General features: G+C 36.7%; 1 protein-coding gene across 2 annotated transcripts in view; it reads left to right on the top strand.

The window, feature by feature from the left end:
* The window catches only part of znf423 (zinc finger protein 423), a 442387-nt gene that overhangs the window by 200722 nt on the left and 220740 nt on the right, over positions 1-20925 (top strand). Inside the window, exon 19 of one of the 2 annotated variants that reach the window (XM_030136141.1) lies at positions 12267-12287. The exons of the other annotated variant lie outside the window; for it this stretch is intronic. Coding sequence (XP_029992001.1) covers positions 12267-12287 — 21 coding nt within the window. The remainder of the gene's footprint in view (positions 1-12266; positions 12288-20925) is intronic. 2 annotated transcript variants of the gene reach the window in all.

The following is a 20925-nucleotide window of genomic DNA, read 5'->3' as shown; positions in this document are numbered from 1 at the left end:
CATTTTTCAAATCAGATTTTATATTTTTTGTGTGTTTTTTGGCCTTTTGTGTTGATGAAGTAGGTTAAAGTGAAAAAATAATAGACAGATGAGATAGATGACGTTGTGCTGAAAAAAAGATACCAAACATGGGTATAGTAAACGTGTTTATATAGTATATAAAGGCAAAATCAAAAGTACTGAAAAACAGCCAAAATAGGCTCAGACCACTAAGGGTTAACTCTTTCATGTATAACATTCCCTACAGTCAGATTTACTGTGTTGAAGCTTTAGCTAGAATTATTTCCAATTAAAGTGAATGCACAGGCCATGGAAATTATAACTCATATAAAAAGAAAATAAATTGAATTCGACATGTTTTAAATATTGTTTTAGAGCAATACAAAATTTCCCACTCAGTTTTTTGTAATAATTCACCCAACCTGTTCTCCCTTTATTCCTTCTCCTCTCTTTTTCTCACATACGCTCACACATATGCATCTCACACAGCGGTGGCAGTTTTGGGTTAATTAACATGCTAATTGTGTGAAAACCTAGCACAGATTAATTATGAAATTGAGGCAGATTATTTTTAAGAGTCTTCCTATTCCTATTATAACATTTCCTACCCCCACCCCCCATCCTCCACCCTTTAACCAAGAAGAACTGGATGTGCTGACAAATTGACAGGATGAAAAAAATAAATAAAAGATGTTCCTGTCAATCTTCTGAGCGCTTTTCGCACTGTTCGGTGTATACGTGTGATCAGATCGCAAGCGTGAAAACAAATAAAAAGGTTTGATTGCATGATTGCACACAAAACAAGACAGATGAATTACCATAATTATATGATAGACCCATGCTAAGACGCCTGCTACGCATCCAGGCAACAGCCAACGACGACACGTTCCCGTCACGTCTGCAGAACGATGAGGTTCATTTGGATGTTTTTGACTGGTTGAAGGGAACGTTAGGGAGTTTTCTTATTGTCTTATCAAGTTCAGAAGTCCAATTCTCTCTTTGCTCCGTGGACAATATGCTGTGCACCCCGCGGTTCTGTTAATTATGCTGTCAAAGTGAGAGTCAACACATACAAGAAGTGAGGGTTAAAGTGAGATGTCCACAGAGATGTCATTGCAATGTTACTGAATGTGTAAAAGCCTCCACCCAGAACAACACTCACTAAGTCCACTTTCTGTTTTACATCTAATATATAAGGTCAAAACACAGTCATGTCCCATCAGAGAGCCAACTTTAATTGATTGCCATTCCAACATTTATTTCAATGCTCCTTGTTTTTGTTTTTATTATTTTACACATTATTGCAATTGTTTTGCAAAATTCAATTATATTCATAGGCCAGACCCCTGTTAGAAAAGACCCAACCCACCTGAATTTAACGTGTCCACATACTTTTGTCCATATAGTGTATATTAGGATGTATTACATTGCAGTTTGCATCATTCTGTGGGGACAAGCAGACCTAATATTAACCAAAAGTCTGTACTGATGGCCAAACCCCCCCCCCAAGACAAACAAAAAAAAACACCTATCCAAAAAATGCACTTTTTTTGTTTTTTGAGAAAATGTAAAACATTTTATTTCCTTGCAGAATTGTTTGTAAGAAACAATATAGTCCGAAACCAATGTACTATTTATTGCATTTCTTTGCCAAACAGCAAGTTTTTAGGTTTTTTCTTTTTTTTTTCCTCAATAAGTGCATTTTTCAGATAAGAGGTTCTGGTTTTTTGCCCATTGTTATCATACTGTATATGAGGGTCAAAACCCAGTAATGTCCCATCAGAGAGCGAACTTTAATCGATATCCATTCCAACATTTATTTCAACATAAAGTAGCTCCTTGTTTTGGATAATCCTTAATGGTCCAACTAAAGCAAAAATGAATTTGAAAAGTAAAAATGTGGGTCATTTAGCAACACTAATCTGTCAAATTGTCTCTAAAATGTCCCGTCGGAGAGATTTCGAAAACTGTGTTTTGACCCTATATCACATCAGAGCATTACGATGTGTTCACACGCCATTTTATTCAACCTACCAGTAACTCATAAAGACTCAGAGCTACTTTAGTGTCAGTTCCCAAATTAATTTTTCACCCTACTTGACCTTTTTTAACCCTGTAAAGCCTGAACCATTAAATCATTGACAGAAAATTCCAGTTCTTTGAAACTGGAGCCTAAACCAAAATATTTTTCAAATATGAATTTCCATGTATGAGTTTCAATTGTGTATCATATTTGACCCATTAGGTCTAAATGCTCAAATATTATTATTTTTGAACAAACAAAAACATAACACAAACATCTCTAACAAATTGTTAATTCCTTTTCTAAATGGTCCCAGTTCTTCCTCCTTCCTCATTAATGACAGTCTTGTAGTGTCACTGGAAAGGCCACTGGTGAATGAACTCCTCCCCCTGGTGGATTATCTATGCATTGCATGTATCTAATTGAATACATAAGGTTTTTCAAGAAAAAAAAATCACATTGATCATGTAGAGGGCTTCAAAACTCATGGTTCAAATTTGATACATTTGGGGTTATAGAGTTAAATGATTTTTCCCTATTTATCATATCATATAATCCTCTGTATTTTATATTTTTGACTGTAAGACATATATGTGTGTGTGTGTGTGTATATATAGTTCCTGTATTTAATTTAGATGTTCATGCAAACTAGGTTATTATATCAAATACAGAGAAAACTTAGGAAAAAGTGACTTTGTAGGCAAAGATATCAACTGTACGTAATACAAGTGTGTCCATCCACTGTCATTTATCAAACTTTCCACGTCCAAATGCGTCATATCTGATTACCATGAAAAGATGGCAAACTGTATTTTACACCAATTATTTACATGTGTTGGTGGGATTAGTGGATCAATAAACAGTTTCGATCAGTGGATGGTTTAGGTCGCCAGTGGATGTTTGGGTCTTAATAGATTAAAGCCTGCAGTTTGCATAGTTAAGCGTCATTTGCGTTATCTTGACAACCAAATTTGACACCTGATCATGAGTATAGATGATGCATACACAGATGATTATACAGATTTGATACAGACGCCATTTTACAGCAGCCACATTCACGTGGCATGCTCAAAAATACATAATTATTCCTGTGGTAGGGTCATCACGAGGCCCTGAATTCCACTTTTTGCTGTGTTTTTGCTGGACGGTGACACTGTAGTCGTATCCTCTGTGTGTGTGTTCATACCAGCCTCGACTCTAACACACAAGTTAATTAAAACACCATGTGGCCAATGCCTGCTCCAGAGGCAGAGGCAGGGAGAGAGGAAGAGCCCGAAAGAAGACGACACAACAGGAGGCAAAGAGAATTCAAGCAAGAAGGTGGAAGGGGGCAAGAGGAAATTAACAGTTTTTTGCCTCCAGTTTCATTTGGGGTCATTTTATGTGGTCATGTGGTTCCAGTTCGGCACAGTACTTATTATTTACCCAGGTGTTGCCACATATACTGTGTCTTGCAGCTTTTATGTGCTTCTTTTCAAGCTGCTGATATTGTTTGAACATGTGAATTGATTTACAATATTGATTTTTTTATTCTGGCACCTCAGTTTTTATGTGCTGAGTTCCATGTGATGATTACCATGTGGTCATAAACACAGCACCTGCAGCCTCCAATTTAACCCTTACATGCATAAATGGGTCAAAAATGCCCCGGTGAGGGTGTTTTCTTGCAATATCTTTTTAATGAAAAGTTATTATTTCATATTCCAGGTATTACTCAAAAACATGTTATTGACATCACACCATTTAAATGTTTAACTTACCTTGTATACAGTCACGGGGAAAATGATTAGACCTTCAAAAGTCATCAAAAACAATGGTTATGCAATCCAGTCCTAACTCCTGTGTGTGTCATGTGACTAACACAGAGAAAAGAAAACATGGAATGTCTAAAAGCACTGTTTTTGTCAGTACAGTGTCATAGATATTGATGTAAGAACTGAAGTGATTTTGGTTTTTACACTGGGTTACAAAAAAAATGTTTTTTGGAAGTTGTCTAGGTTTTTTCAACTGAATTAGGACCATTTTGCACCGCTAAATCCAAAAATGACATCTGTTTTTCTCAATCAGGTCAGGGTTTTTTTTGCTAATTTGATTTTGAAAAATTTGATCTTCTCACAAAATTGATTACATTTTTGTGACTTTATCAGTTGATTTTTTTATATAGTTCTCACCCAAAATAGGTTTTAAGAGAAAAAAAATCATTTTCTAACAAGATTCCTGTTAGGTACAATGGTGTATTCAGCGCAGATGTAGCAGAATACGTCAGGCTTATTTTTGCAAGATCTTCTAGTCGAAGCCATTTCATTCACCTGTAATATTAAAAAAACCATTAATCATAAATTGGCAAAAGTAAAATCTTCAGAACTCGTTTACTGCAAGAAATATGAAAGAATTTGGTATCATATGATGTGAAAATGCCCATAAATGTAAGCAAAAATGTTAAAAAGCCAATATGTAGCATAGTTCAGAAAGTTGACCTGATTGAGCAAAATTAATGTGATTTTTGGACTCAGCACACCAAAATGATCCTAAATCAGCTTAAAAAACTTCAACAATAAATTTGTTGTTGACCAGTGTTATCAAGAAAACATGTTAAATGGATAGATATCAGCTCTGAAATTAAACTACTATGAGCTATTTTTGTTGGTATCATTATATTTGTACAAACAAATGCACTTTTAGTTGGACCAGGCATTAAAACAAACAAGAAATTGAAGAAAACAAGAGGCGGTCTAATATTAGTTTTTGTGTTATTACCCCAACCTTCCATCGTTGGGTCAAAATGTTCCACACTCATTTACAATGGAATTATATTTGAACCTTTGATTCATTCAACAGCAAAACCAAAGGACTCACTCCATAAATGGATGATGACATTGTTCTATTGCTGTTATATACTGTATATTATATACTATATATACTTTTGTAAAAAAAAAAAAAAATTAACCCATAAGGTCCCAGTGTGACATTTGTGTCAGTTTCCAAATGAATTTTTCTCAAAATTTAATCGTCCTTAAACTGACTCATCGCCATTTATTGTAATACTATCCTGTGTATTTTGTGTTGGTTTTTTTTTTCAGTGGAAATCAGGTATTTTCCTACATTTAATTTTCTAATCATGTAGATGTTCATAAGTAAAGAGTAAAGTTGAGGATTATTATATCAAAAAATAGAGAAAACTGAAGAAAAAGGGACTTTTTCAGCAACATCTCTCATTAACTGAACATAAACCCAGTGTGTCCATCCACTGTCACTGATCCAACTCCGTGGGTTTATTCCTTTTTCTTCAATTTTGTTCAGTTTGTGTTTAATTTTGTTCATGTTACCAACTATTTTGTTGATTTATTCATTTTTGTTTCACTTTTTTGACTGAATTTGGTAAATTTATTGCTTATTTCTTCATGTTATTTAGGATTTTGTATGTATTTAATTCATTTTTGGTCATTTTCTATAATAATGAACATAAACCCAATGTGTCTATCCACTGTCATTGATCCAACTCCATGGGTTTTACTGGTGAATCAATGTTGTAGAAGATGGCGGTGTTTTCACGGTAACTACGGAGCCTCTGAACGTCCAAATGAGTCATATCTGATGACCATGAAAAGATGCCAGACTGCATTTTACACCAATTATTTACATGGATTAGTGGATCAACAGGGATTAAACAGTTTATATCAGTAATTGATTTTGGTCGACGGTGAATGTTTGGGTCTTTACGGGTTAAAATTGTTAAAAAATTCAACCTAAAAAATATAGATAAAGAATATTCCAAACATAAAATCATTATTTTGTGGATCAAAATATAACACAAATGATTATTTTTAATGTGACAAAATGACAAAAGTGGCCTAAAAACACTGATTTTAACACGTGTTTTGTTTTGTTTTTTGACCCATTTATGGAAGAGTGGAGGGTCCAGATACTTGTGCATCTAAGGGTTAAAATCTATGTGTCAGTGCAGTAGATACATAAAAATACAAAGGTTAAACCTACAACATGCCGTTCCATTTCCAAACTCATATGTTTAGATTCAGAAGAACAAATTGGAAATGCTGTATTACAGATACATTTGTGGTGAACACTAGATAATGCTGAATGTTTACACCTCTATTTGTTAAAATACAAACATGCAGTGACACTCGCATCATGGAGTGAAAGAGAGAAAAATGGAGTTATCCTTTTTTTGCCTCCGGTCGGTGTTTGCCATTTGAGAATATTTGGAGTGTTTTTGCATGAGAGACGAAAGCCTAAGGGCTGCTTCAGTGTATGTCCTCCATGTAATTATACACATTATACAAACCAGGTGGAGTGACTGTGCATTTCCCTGATGCCAACTTAGCAATTTGACTTTGAAGATCAGTTTAGCATCTTTAAAGAAATGCCAAGTGTCAAATGTAGTGAGTTTTTGGACAGATTTCAGCTTCTTTTTTCAGTAAAAGCGTCTCTATACTGACTGTGTTCAGTGATAGACATGTGAATGGTACCTAATGGTCAGTTGTGCACATTAATATTCCGCTGTTATTCCAATAAACTGAATTTGACAGATGGCATGTAAACAGCTTTTTTTTTTTTTTTTTTTTTTTTACTTAATTTCTCTCAACATTGATTTTGTTTTTCCATGACTATGGTTTTAATTGTTCTACCTCTAAATGCCTAAAAGGACAAATTGATGTAAGCTTGTAAGATGTCCTGTTCATGCTGATTTGAAATATAAACATCAATAAATCCTTAAATTTAATCCTAAGTGAGATGTGAAGAAAGTAGATGGTTAGTTGTGGTAGAAAATTATTATTTACAGTCAGAGTATGAACAATATTTTAGAAATTTAAAGGTAGAACGTTTAAAATCGTAGTCATGGATTATAAAAAACAAAAAAAAAACTAAATTAGTGTTGCGAGAAATTAAGTAAAAACCATCTCTGAAGCATTTTGGAAACAAAGATAACAATTTAAACAGAATTAACCAATGCAATGATATTTATCCAAATATAAAACTATATTATGACATTACTGTTTTGTATCCCAGACCCCTGTTAGAAAAGAAACACCTGAATTCATCGTGTCCACATACTTTTGTTCATATAGTGTATATTAGGATGTATTATTGCAGTTTGCATCATTCTGTGGGGACGAGCAGACATAATATTAACCAAATGTCTTTATTGATGGCCAAAAAACACCTTAAACAAACAAAAATAAATACCCTTTCTATCTGAAAAATGTACTTTTGTTGAGAAAATGTAAAATATCTCATTATTTCCTAGCAGAACTGTTTGTAAGAAGTAATATAGTTCAAAAACAAAGTATTATTTATTCTGTTTCTTTGCCAAACAGCAAGTTTTTAGGTTTTTTTTTTTCTTTTTTTCCCTCAGTAAGTGCATTTTTTAAAAAAAAAAAAAAAGACGTTCTGGTTTTTTGCCCATTGTTATTATTATATATAATAAGATTAAAATGTCTTTAGACTGTACACACTCCCTATAATCAACCTACCACATTTGACATGTTATATGTATTTGAAACACTGTGGATGTAGTACTTCTTTGCTTTACTCTTAGAGCTAATTTAGGCTGAATATAAAGAGAGTAAGACAGATTATTTTACACATTATTGCAATTGTTTTGCAAAATACAATTCTATTCATAGCCCAGACCCCTGTTAGAAAAGTAACACCTGAATTTAACGTGTCCACATACTTTTGTCCATATAGTCTATATTAGGATGTATTAGACTGCAGTTTGGATTATTCTGTGGGGACAAGCAGACCTAATATTAACCAAAAGTACTTATTGATGGCCATAAAACACCCCAAACAAACAAACAAACAAACAAACAAACAAAACAAAACAAAACCCTTCTGTCGGAAAAATGCACTTTTTTTATATATATATATATATATATATATATATATAATGTAAAACATCTTGCTATTTCATTGCAGAATACTGTTTGTAAGAAGTAATATAATCCAAAATAATGCATTATTTATTCTGTTTCTTTGCCAAATAGCAAGTTTTGTTTTGTTTTTCTTTTTTTTTTCCTCAATAAGTGCATTTTTCAGATAAGAGGCTTTGTTTTTTCATTCATTGTTATTATGTATGATAAGATCAAAATGTCTTTAGACTGTACACACTCCCTGTGATCAACCTACCACATTTGACATATGTATTTGAAACACTGTGGATGTAGTACTCCTTTGCTTTACTCTTAGTTTAGGCTCAATATAAAGAGAATGAGAGATTATTTACACATAATTGCAATTGTTTTGCATAATACAATTCTATTCATAGCCCAGACCCCTGTTAGAAAAGTAACACCTGAATTTAATGTGTCCACATACTTTTGTCCATGTAGTCTATAGGGTGTCCAATAAATCTCCATACATAGGAGACATAATACATATGGTTCTGACATGTATTTCTTTATATTTCTTCTTTATAGTTCTTCAGCAGTGGAGGACACGCATTGAAATGTGTTCCCGACAAAATGGCAGTCATATAGAGCATATTATATGAATAAAAATGGTTTATGTTAAGAAACGTTTATTTTTCCTATGTATGGAGACTTATGGGACACCCTGTATATTAGGTTGTATTAGACTGCAGTTTGGATTATTCTGTGGGGACAAGCAGACTTAATATTTACCAAAAGTCTTTATTGATGGCCATAAAACACCCCAAACAAACAAACAAAACAAAACCCTTCTGTCTGAAAAATGCACATTTTTTTTTATAAAATGTAAAACATCTTGCTATTTCATTGCAGAATACTGTTTGTAAGAAGTAATATAATCCAAAATAATGCATTATTTATTCTGTTTCTTTGCCAAATAGCAAGTTTTGTTTTGTTTTTCTTTTTTTTTCCTCGATAAGTGCATTTGTCAGATAAGAGGCTTTGTTTTTTCATTCATTGTTATTATGTATGATAAGATCAAGATGTCTTCAGACTGTACACACTCCCTGTAATCAACCTACCACATTTGACATATGTATTTGAAACACTGTGGATGTAGTACTCCTTTGCTTTACTCTTAGTTTAGGCTCAATATAAAGAGAATTAGAGATTATTTTACACATAATTGCCGTTGTTTTGCATAATACAATTCTATTCATAGCCCAGACCCCTGTTAGAAAAGTAACACCTGAATTTAATGTGTCCACATACTTTTGTCCATATAGTCTATATTAGGTTGTATTAGACTGCAGTTTGGATTATTCTGTGGGGACGAGCAGACCTAATATTAACCAAAAGTACTTATTGATGGCCATAAAACACCCCAAACAAACAAACAAACAAAACAAAACAAAACAAAACCCTTCTGTCTGAAAAATGAACATTTTTTTATAAAATGTAAAATATCTTGCTATTTCATTGCAGAATACTGTTTGTAAGAAGTAATATAATCCAAAATAATGCATTATTTATTCTGTTTCTTTGCCAAATAGCAAGTTTTGTTTTGTTTTTCTTTTTTTTTTCCTCGATAAGTGCATTTTTCAGATAAAAGGCTTTGTTTTTTCATTCATTGTTATTATGTATGATAAGATCAAAATGTCTTTAGACTGTACACACTCCCTGTGATCAACCTACCACATGTGACATGTTATATGTATCTGAAACACTGCAGATGTAGTACTTCTTTGCTTTACTCTTAGTTTAGGCTCAATATAAAGAGAATTAGAGATTATTTTACACATAATTGCAATTGTTTTGCAAAATACAATTCTATTCATAGCCCTGTTAGAAAAGACACACCTGAATTCAACGTGTCCACATACTTTTGTCCACATAATGAATATTTTCTCTACCTGTATAACTGAAAACAGATCCATCCATTAGAGACTCCAGTACACTGTGGGTATTGTGTGAACATTCTACTGTGTTGTACGTCTCAGTGCAGGTTTGCGGCGGTTGTGTGTTGGTGAGTGTGTTGGAATCATGTCCCACCTGTGTGTGTGTGTGTGTGTGTGTGTGTGTGTGTGTGTGTGGAATCAGAGCTGTGTGTGTTCAGTGTTTTCATGCCTCCTCCTCCCCGACACTGCTGAGCAGCTGCAGAACAGACAGACAGACAGACAAAGAGACCGAGGGCTGGAGGAAGTGGAAATGAGATGAGAATATAGAAAGTATTTATTTGTGTTTTCTGCTGGGCACACTTGGGGGCGACTTCATGGGAGGAGAAAATCAGAGGAGGGTTAGTGGAGAGATGAGAGATGTCAGACAAAGACGAGAAGGAGGCAGAGCAGAGGGTGGTGCCGGGCGGCGGCGGAAAAAGACGGATGACAGTAAACTTCGTAGTTTTTATCTCTGCATGGAACGTAGATCTGCTCAGTCAGATCAGCTCAATTTGACAGAAGAAAAGCTTTTACTGTAGCAAATGTGTCATTTTTATTATTGGATCAGTTTATACATCACATACGCCATTAAAATCTATGTTTTCTGCATTTAAATAATCTTCCACTTAACTCAGGCATGGTGTCGAAGCACTAAATAAATAAATAAATAAAGTCGGTGCCATTGCAACAGTTCCTCCTGCTCATATTCTGTGTGTTCATGTCCTTATTACCACTCTGTTTATTTCATCTCCATCTCTCCATCCCCCCTCCCCTCTTTCTATGTTATATGTGAATTTGTGTGCGCATGTCTCCTTGGACAACACCACAGAGGTTTTTGGCAGCCTTTATTGTTTTCTGCTGTGCAGCTGCACATCATGAAGAAGTCCCCTCCCTGTGTGATAGTGTGAGGTGAAGGCACGATTTTCTGTGCAACTCGGCATGTGTGCGCACACTGGTGAGCGAGTGTGTGTGTTCATACATCTCCCAGTTTGGAGAAAAAAAAAAAAAAAAAGAAAAACTCCACCCCAAAAAATTCCCACACGTTTCCCGTTGAGATTTTCCTCTGTAAATTTGGTTAAACACTTGCAGGCGCCTACGTAAACAGTCTGATTTATTTAGTGATTGGAAATGAAAATAATCCTACCTTTGAAAAACAAACGCATCCCCGACCGACCGCAAACACAACACTAAATAAGGTCCATGACAGCGTGTTCTGAGTGTTACATGCAGCCACTAATGTTTTACTAATCACCTCCGTCTAGATTTCACAGCACGACACCTCACTCCTCAAACTCGTGTAGTGCCCACCCCTCCTTTTGCACAAACGCTCACAAATCCTCTATGAGTCCATAATATACAGGGTGCCCAGAAAGTCTCGTAAGAACGTAGCAAATGTATCACAAAAGGAAATGACTAGGCAAATCTGTGGAAATTCTTACAAAATTATAAGTAAATATTGAAGATTTCATCCCATGGGCCGGATTGGAACCTTAGGCGGGTCAGTTTTGGCCTGCAGGCCGCATGTTTGATACCCCTGGACTACATTAGGAACAAATGATTAAATTTTGGTGATGATCAGGGTGGGGGTGGTCACTGATCTGCCTTGGCGGAGGTCAGTGCTCTCTGTTCTAGAAAAGCACTCGAAGAGGCAGAGGCAGATCAGGAGCCCCTCCACCCCCCCACCCCTGATCACCACCAAAATTTAATCATTTGTTCCTTGTGCCAGTATCAGCATTTCCTGAAATTTTCATCCAAATCCATCCTTAACTTTTTGAGTTATCGTCCACACAGACAGACAAACCAACGCCGACATAAACATAACTAAATATAGGAAAATACCTGATTTACACTTAAAGAATGCTAAATACAGAGCGGTATATTCAAATAAATGGTGATAAATCACTTAAGAAAGGTTAAAAATAGAGAATAAGTCATTTGGGAACTGCCACTAAAGTAGCACTGGGTCTTTATGGGTTAACTAAGACACTTTTGACCCCCCCCCCCCGGGTTAGATTTATAGAGTCTGGTTGGTGTGAACACCACATATCCCATACAACTGAAGTCATGTGTTTTTGTTTTAGTCGGTGGAGGAAAACAGAAACCCCCACTAACCCTTCCAGACTGACTCGTGTCTCACACATCCACACCTGCCCATTTAACCCCCCCTCCACCTCCACCTCCTGTCAGCCTCCTTCCATTTCTATAATTCTCATGCAGTGGGTAGATACTCCGAACGGGAATAGAGTTACACTAAAAATGCTTCATGATGTGTTCACTGTCAAGGTATAAATCCACTTTTTGTGCCTTCCTCCCCCCACAACACACACACACACACACCATGTTCAGTATTACTAACCCTGCCCATTCTCTCCTCCGCTCTCCCCCCATCCCCACCTGCCTATTGGATGGCTGTAGAAGAGCCCACCGGTCGGCAAGGTTTGTCCCATTTCTGTATCCTCAGCTCGCACTTGGAGCAGGGCAGCACCACGCTGTCTCACCTGCCTGCCCCATCAGCATTTCATTTGTCAACATTTTCCTGCTTTTTTATTTAAAAAAAAGTATATATGGATTTAGAGGCAATTTTGCCAACACATATGTTAGTAATCAAGTGCAATTATGAAGCCCCCATTGCATGATGTGTGGGAAGGTTGGAAGCAGAGATTTAGCGCTCAAATGTCTAAATGTAATCACAATATTCAACCCGAATGGCTATGGATTGGTCACATTTCAGACAAATCTTTGCACAATTACCCCTCACCTCACCTCGACTCCTCACTCACCCCAGTCCCTGCTGCTAGCTGCATGCTTCATTGTCCTTCCCACTTCATACACTCCACACACACACACACACACACACACACACACACACACACACACACACACACACACAAATGCCTTTGAGGTATCCAGTGGCCACTCACCTGGATCTAAGTGCTCCCTGTGGAGAGTGGTGGCTAATGATGTGTCCTCAGCATGAGCTTTACTTACCTATTTACATCAGTGCTCTCTAATAGTGTTAGGGAGCCTTGACTGTTCACGTTCTTTACAGATCAGATCATCAATAGTTACTTTTTAAAGCACACTCTGAATCTCCGTCATCCCCTCCACGACAACAGAAACAGACACTCGGTGTGAATTTTTCTTTCCAAAAAAAAAAAACCCAAAACAAAACAAAAACAAAAAACAGTGTTGAAACCCTTCTTCTGTGTGAAAGCATTAAGTCAGTGTTTTTCAACCTTGGGGTCGGGGCCCCATGTGGGGTCGCCTGGAATTTCTAATAATTGATTAAAAAAAACCAACAAAATTTACTAATAAAATATATATGGTGAGTTGAGAGAGACAATCCCAATCCATAAAAGACATGACAAACTGTGAGTGTGAAACTGCAGCGCTGTGGTTCTGTTTATCTGTCAAATGTTCATTGTGGTCAGTTTCAGATGCTGCAGCTCTTTCATAATTCATAGTTTGAGTTCTTGTTTGTTCAGTATTAATTGTCAGCCTTGGAAATCCAAGCTGGACTGACTGTACATATCCTGACCAAGGAAAATCCAATTCTCCCTTTGTGCAGTAATCTACACCTGGATTTACTGCCTCCGTCCACAATAATATACTTTATATAGACTAAATATCGTCTAAAATTAACATTTATTTGCAACATAGTATAGCAAACTATTACACGATAAAAACTAAATTATTTTTAGCAAAAAAAAAAAAAAGTCTCCGTTTTGAATGTCTGGGGTCAACCAGAAATTTGTGATGTTAAAATGGGGTCACGAGCCACAAAAGGTTGGAAACCACTGCATTAAGTCAAATTTATTTGGCCTTCTTTTGGAGCTGGAGGTTGCATATATGTGCCGTTTGAGAGGATTCAACCTGCACTCAGCCTGTCTATTAGCCCGCAGTCAAATCTGTGATGTGCTTGACTAGTAATGTCTGTCTGCTGTCTAAGCAGGCGTCCCCAGGGCTGTGGCTGAGCCGCTGTGTGTCTGCGCTACACAACTTTCCACGCTTCCAAGTGTCCCCCACATCCCCCCCCCCAACCTCCCCACCTCCCCACCTTTTCATCCTCCCCTTTTCCTGTTACACACACACACACACACACACACACACACACAGGCGTCACACACACCTCTGTGTATGTACTGTATGTGTGTGCGGCTGTAAGCAGGGTCTGGTGTGGTTATTTTGTGTCACTGAAGACTTAATGAGGCGAATAAGAAGCTTTTAGAGTCAATGGAGGTAGATAATGTGGTTGAGAGTTCACTCATGTATGTGAGTGGGTCGTGTGTGTGTGTGTCTGTGGGTGTGTGTGTGCGTGTGTGTGTGTGTGTGTGTCTTTGCCACCGGCTACCAACATTAATGTTCCCTTCTGCCCTGCTGCACCTGAACTAATAAGCTACAGACTCCGCTGCCTTCTGTGTTGTTTGGTGTGTGCCTGTGTCTGCACTAATGCTTTGGACTGAGGGAAGCATTTCTCTCACCACAATTACATTTCCTGGGGGTCAACGGCAGTCACGTCGGAAACTGATACCTGCCTGTGACAAGGAAAGTGGATAGATTGTCAAACAACGTGAACATAAATGGAATATTGTATTTAAGTACTTGGAACACACACAGGAACCCAAAAGAGAAACAGATGTGATGTTCTTCTTCATCTTCTTCTTCTTCGTCATCTTCTTCGTCTTCTTCTACATCTTCTTCCTCTTCTTCTTCTTCTTCAACCCCTTCTTCGTCTTTGTCTTCTTCAACTTCTTCTTCATCTTCTTCTTCTTCCTTGCCTTCTTCTTCTTCCTCTTCTTCATCTTCATCTTCTTCTTCATCTTCATTGTGCTGCTTCTGCAACCTTGATTTCACCAAAGTTTTATCTAATGTAATCTTTCATTTATTTATTTATTTTTAAATTAGTGATAGTTAACAAGACACTGTGGACAGAAAAACAACAACAACAACACATAAACAAAGGGAAAATCAAACAAATAAACAAACCAAAAACAACAACGACAGAGTATTGACAAACAACAATGACAACATCATATTACAATGAAAAAGATCATAAATGTAAAGAACAACTAAACAATATAGACTGGTTAGGGGTGATAGGGAAAAGGGGAAGAGCGGAGTGTGAATGAAAGTGAGAAAGAGAGAGGAACGAGTGAGGGGGAAATAATAATTGTCGTAATAATACAAAAATATATAATAATAATACCAGTAGCCTTATCTAATCTAATCTAATCTAATCTAATCTAAAGATATGAATCTTGACACATTATCTGGTACTGACACTAAAGAAAAATCTGAAGACAGTTATTCTTCCTTCATCCGACACCAAACTATCATTAAAACCTTTAAATTGTTATATATCTCCTTTATTTAACCAGGTAAAAAAGCTTCATTAAGATTGCACATCTCTTTTTCAAGAGTGACCTGGCCTAGAAAAGCAGCATAACACACAGTTTCTGACAACACAAGACACAATTAACACATAATACAAAAACTTAGAATCACTTTAGAATAGCTTTAAATTCACCTTTAGTGACAAGTTCTTAAATTGTTCTTGCTAATACTTTATTAGGAGCTGAAAACCTACAATATTTCTTTCTTAACTCCATCCTTATCTTTGGAACAAACAATTTCAAAGAGATTAACCCTTTTAAAACTGCCATTATAACTGGCCACCAAAGTGTCCTCATGTTTTCTTTGCAGTAAGTGTCAGAAAATGTCTTTTTTGCCAATTCATTTGCACCTTTGTTTTCAGGAAGAACTTAACTTTCAGTATCTGGCCATTAATTATCATTATTAGATATACTAAATGCATAAAACAGTGTGATTTAGTAAAAAAGAATAAAACAGACTTGAAGTTTTTAGCATATTTATTATCAGAAACAACTGTAATTGTCCATAAAACTCTTTCAACTATTTTACATCTGCTCAAACATGTTTTCTGGTCTTGAACGTTCTGTATCTTTATTATAGCTTCATATTTTTTGTTATTTTCAGGCGTTTTTTAACCTTTGTGGAAGTTTTTGAAACAGATTCTTTTCTACTTGTAATGAAGTCCCACATTGCTGCCGTAAAGTGTTATATACTGTTGGAAAGCTTAGAATCTCAGCTTTCCGATGCCAGTTGAATCTTTTGGATAGCACAAACAGTTCAGGAGTTATAGTTTTAATGGTGTGAAGTGCAGAATGCAGCGCCATTAAAGGGTTAAATTGCGTCCGTTTTAGTGTTTTAACAGTGAAGGAGTTGGACTGAGCAGAACAGGATGCTGGTCTTGTGCTGTGATGGTATGAACATAGGAACAGATGAAGGGATACCCCCCCCCCCCACCACCACCACCACCACCACCACCACCACCACCTCCTCCTCTCCCCCCTCTGTGTCTTCGGTGTCTTCAGTCCTCCCCTCCATCCATCCATCCTTCCCTACCTCCCTTTCTCCCTCCCTCCCTCGCCACCTGGAGCCAGCGAGCCGTGACACCGGAGGGAGGGAGGGAGCCGCGATGACGGGACGAGGGACTGAGTAGAGAGAGAGAGGGGGAGGACCGCAGAGGGCGAGATGAAGGAGCCAAGACGAACGAGGAGGATGGGAGGATAAGATGGGACATATGTATGTGTAAATAAAAAAGCTTCAAAGCTCTCCTCGTAATTAATTATAAAGCTACGAAGGTTGGTTTAATTATTGCGTTAAGCTCATTCCATTTCACCTCGTGCCTGGTAATATACAGAACCAGATAAACAAGTACGCTGCTTTGCATTTCCTCTATCATGTCAGCCAGTTTTTGATATAAATCCATATTACAGATAAAGCACCAGCTGTAACCCTTCAGTAGGCAGCAAATTATCTCATAATGTTAGCTCTACGGTGCACTGTGCAGAGCGCAAAGAGACAAGATCCTTATTAAGTGTTTGTAGTTTTCTCACTGATGGTTTTCACTTAATAACTCAGCAATTAATTCACCAACAACTTTGCAGCTTTACAGGCATACAGTCATTCTACACTATATGGACAAAAGTATTCGGACTTTTTAAGGAAATGTTGATGCTATTTATGTCCATGTATTTGATAAAAATCAATATTTCCTTAAAGTTTAATGGTAGATTTTTCTTCCTCAGTGAGATGTGAAGAAAGTAGATGGTTAGTTGTGGAAGAAAACTGTTATTTACAGTCAAAGCAAATTTCAAGGTAGAACATATAAAATTATAGTCATGGAATAAAAAAACAAAACAAAATCAGTGTTGAGAGAAATTAAGTCAAAACCATTTCTGAGGCATTTTGGAAACAAATGTAACTATTCAAACCAAACTAACCAATGCAATGATATTTATCCCATAATATAAAACTATATTCTGACATTAGTCATTATTGTTTTGTATCCCAAACCCTTGTTAGAAAAGAAACACCTGGATTCAATGTGTCCACATACTTTTGTCCATATAGTGTATATTAGGGTGTATTACATTGCAGTTCATATCATTCTGTGGGGTCAAGCAGACCTAATTTTAACCAAAAGTCTTTATCAATGGAAAAAAAGAAAAAAAAAATTTATCTGAAAAATGCCCTTTTTTGGAGGAAATGTAAAATATCTTGTTATTTCCACGCAGAATACTGTTTGTAAGAAGTAACATAGTCCAAAAACAATGTATTATTGATTGTTTTGTTTTGTTTTTTCAAGAAAGGGCATTTTTCAGATAAAAGGCTTTGTTTCTTCAGCCATTGTAATTATTATATATGATACGATTAAAATGTCTTTAGACTTTACACACTTCCTACATTTACAGTAGAATATGTAACAAACCACACCCAGCAGTACTTATACTTGACATGTTACACAGTCATGGAAAAAACTGTTAGACCATCAAAAGTCACCAAAAACAACAGTTATACAATGCAGTCCTAACTCCTGTGTGTGTCATGTGACTAAGACAGAAAAGACAACATGTAGTGTCTAAAAGCACAGTTTGTGTCAGTACAATGACAGATATTGATGGAAGAATTGCAGTGATTTTGGTTATTATCAAGAAAACATGGAAAATGGATAAATATCAGCTCTGAAATTAAACTACTGTGAGCTATTTTTGTTTTATTATTATATTTGTTCAAACAAATGGACCTTTAGTTGGACCAGGCGTTAAAATGAACAAGAAATTGAAGAAAACATGACTGTATGTACATGTATTTGAAACACTGTAGTTGTAGTACTTCTTTGCTTTACTTTTTGTGCTACTTTAGGCTGAAAATAAAGAGGAAAAGAGAGATTATTTTACACATTATTGCGATTGTGTTGCAAAATATAATTGGATTCATCTGGCAGCAAAACATTTAGGCTGAGATGTGTTATAAAGGTGGAACTGCAGACACAGGTTTAGTTTTTTTATTTTAGCTTGAGGAAAAAAGTTTGATCAAGAGCGTTTTATTCAGACGTCAAAAAGAAACAGCATAAATTAGAAACTAAAAGACAAATACGTGAAGTACGAATGAAGCTTTTTCAGTTCATTTAATGAGTTGAATTACTTTCTGCAGAACATCAGATCGCTTTGTGTTGAAGGGGGGAATCATACAGTATCACATCTGCTTTCAATGTGCCCTTCATATATCAGATCTCTTTTCGGGGCTTTTTCCAGGACCATTTACTTTTAAGCACAACCTCAAACTTTCAAAACTGTCTTCCTTATTCAGCCTTTTAATGTTTCGCAACGACTTAATCGTACAGCTTTCTATGTTTTAATCTATTCTGGTATTTTACTCTTTTATTTAGGTTTTATCTATTCTTCTGTATTCTTATTTATTTATTTATTTATTTTTTATTTCATTTTTACAGTTCAGTGTCTTTTAATCTATTCTTGTATTTTACTCTGTTATTTTGGTTTTTATTTATTTTTCTGTACAGCACTTTGGTGGTTGTTTTAAAGTGCTTTACCAATAAAGTTGGATTGGACTCATTTATGGTCACAGCATTAAAATGTATCGTCCAACGACGGTGGAGCTTCTAGTAAAAGGGATTGTAAACTTCAACGTCGAACTATAAACAAGCGAAAAGATGGTCCCGGTCGTTCATGTAGAATGGGACTATGGTTTATTCATGTCATGTTAAGACTCCATTCACTCTTGGTCGTTCGTCCTTTAACCCCCCCCCCCCCCCCCCCCCCCCCCCCCCCCCCGCTGTCGTCCTGTTTGATATTTTTCTCTCACCTCCTCTGCCGTTGATATAACCAAGCCTTTTCTCTCTGCTTGTCCCCATAACCTGCCATTGTCTGTTTTATCGACTCTGCCTGAATATATACACTGGGTTTTTTTTTCTTATTTTGAGTGTATTTCTGTTTGTGTGTGTGCCTGTGTGTGTGTGTTTGTGTGTATTGAATGCTGGGAGCACGGTGGCCCCCCTGGAGAGCTCATTTTGTCGTCTTCTCGCTTGATTTACCTTCTTCTTCTTCTGCAGTTTATTACCAGTCATTACAAGCTGTTTGGAAACCTAATAGGACACACTGACAAATAGACTGGGAGAGACCCGAGCAGGATAGGCATCAAAATAACACTGTGTGTGCGTGTGTGTGTACGTGTGCGTGTGTGTGTGTGTGTGTGTGTGTGTGTGACGTTTCAAGTTTGCCTGTGAGAATATCTGCACATGCACATCAGCTACCTTAAGTCATGTATAGAAGATGTCTGCTTTATGTGAGTGATGTCTTTGTTAAGCTCTTTTTCTCTATGTGTGTGTGTGTTTTAGTGTGTGTGTGTGTGTGTGTGTGTGTGTGTTTTAGTGTGTGACCAAACGTTAACGTGCTACATGCAATATACAATACCTCCAACCCTCCTTTGCATTTTCGACTCCTCTCTCTCTGTCTCAACCCGTCCAGGTGTGGCTGCACCAGCTGCTAAAGACAACAAGACGACACACATACACACACTCACACACACTCTTTCTCTCTCTCTCTCTCTCTCTCTCTCTCTCTGCTGGCTAATTTTCACAAGACAAACAAGGCGCTTTGCCTTTATGCGCTTCATAAACAGGGGCCAAGCAACAATTAACTCCCTGCTTAATTCACTAACTATTCTGAATTCATTTTCTCCTGTGACAGGCACATCTGTCACAGCTGGTAGCAGGAGTGTATGTGTGTGTGTACATGTGTATGTGTGTGTGTGTGTGTGTGTGTGTGTGTGATGTAGAGTTTGGGCCTGTACAGTAATGCAATCAGCCTCTGCATTTAAACAGGGTCCAGGAAGGATAGTTATTATGTTACTGGATATATGATAAGTCTGAGTGTGTGTGAAAAAGCTGGAGATGAAGAGTATTTAAAGGGGGTTTCATGAAGGGTGTTTTCTGACTGGGTATCCGAGTCTGTATCCAAGTACGTCGGACCCCAAAGTCCACTTAATTTTATTTATTTATTTATTTATTCATTTTAAACTTTATATTTATCATTTATTTTACGTACATTACAAAATAAGACAAACATAGGGGACATCTGGGATACATTAACTACAATAAACCTTGTGACTAACAATTGTTTTTAGTAGTGTGACGCTGAAATGAAAATTGTCCATTTCTTTCATTTATCATGACACTTTTCTTCTTCAGTTTGAGTCTAGGTCAAGGTAAACTTTATTATCCCCGAGGGGCAATTTGTTCTACAGCCAGCAGTTTCACACAGACAACAAACCAACAATAAATACAATAAATAATTCATTAAAAACAATAGCACCAACATTAAAAAGAATTATTCAGCAGAATAATGGCTGCCGGAACCAAAGAATTCCTCATCCTATTGGTCCTACATTTAGGAATACTGTATCTGGAACCTGATGGAAGCAACCTGAACACATCATAAAGGGGATGACTGGGATCATCCAGGACTGACTGAGCCTTCTTCAGAGTCCGCCTCTGGTACAACACAGTCAGATCAGTGAGTGTGGTGCCAGCAATTTTGCTGCATACTTTAGTGATGCCCTGCAACCTGTTCCTATTTTTAAGGGTCAGCAGCCCATACCAGCTGATAAAAGAAAAAGTCAACACAGACTCAATAAAACAAGAATAAAACATTTTCATAAATGTGTTATCCACTTTGAAACTCTGTGGGTC

Source organism: Sphaeramia orbicularis, chromosome 6 (assembly GCF_902148855.1).
Source record: "Sphaeramia orbicularis chromosome 6, fSphaOr1.1, whole genome shotgun sequence".
Classification (NCBI taxonomy): domain Eukaryota; kingdom Metazoa; phylum Chordata; class Actinopteri; order Kurtiformes; family Apogonidae; genus Sphaeramia; species Sphaeramia orbicularis.
This window is presented reverse-complemented; position numbering and strand designations above follow the sequence as displayed.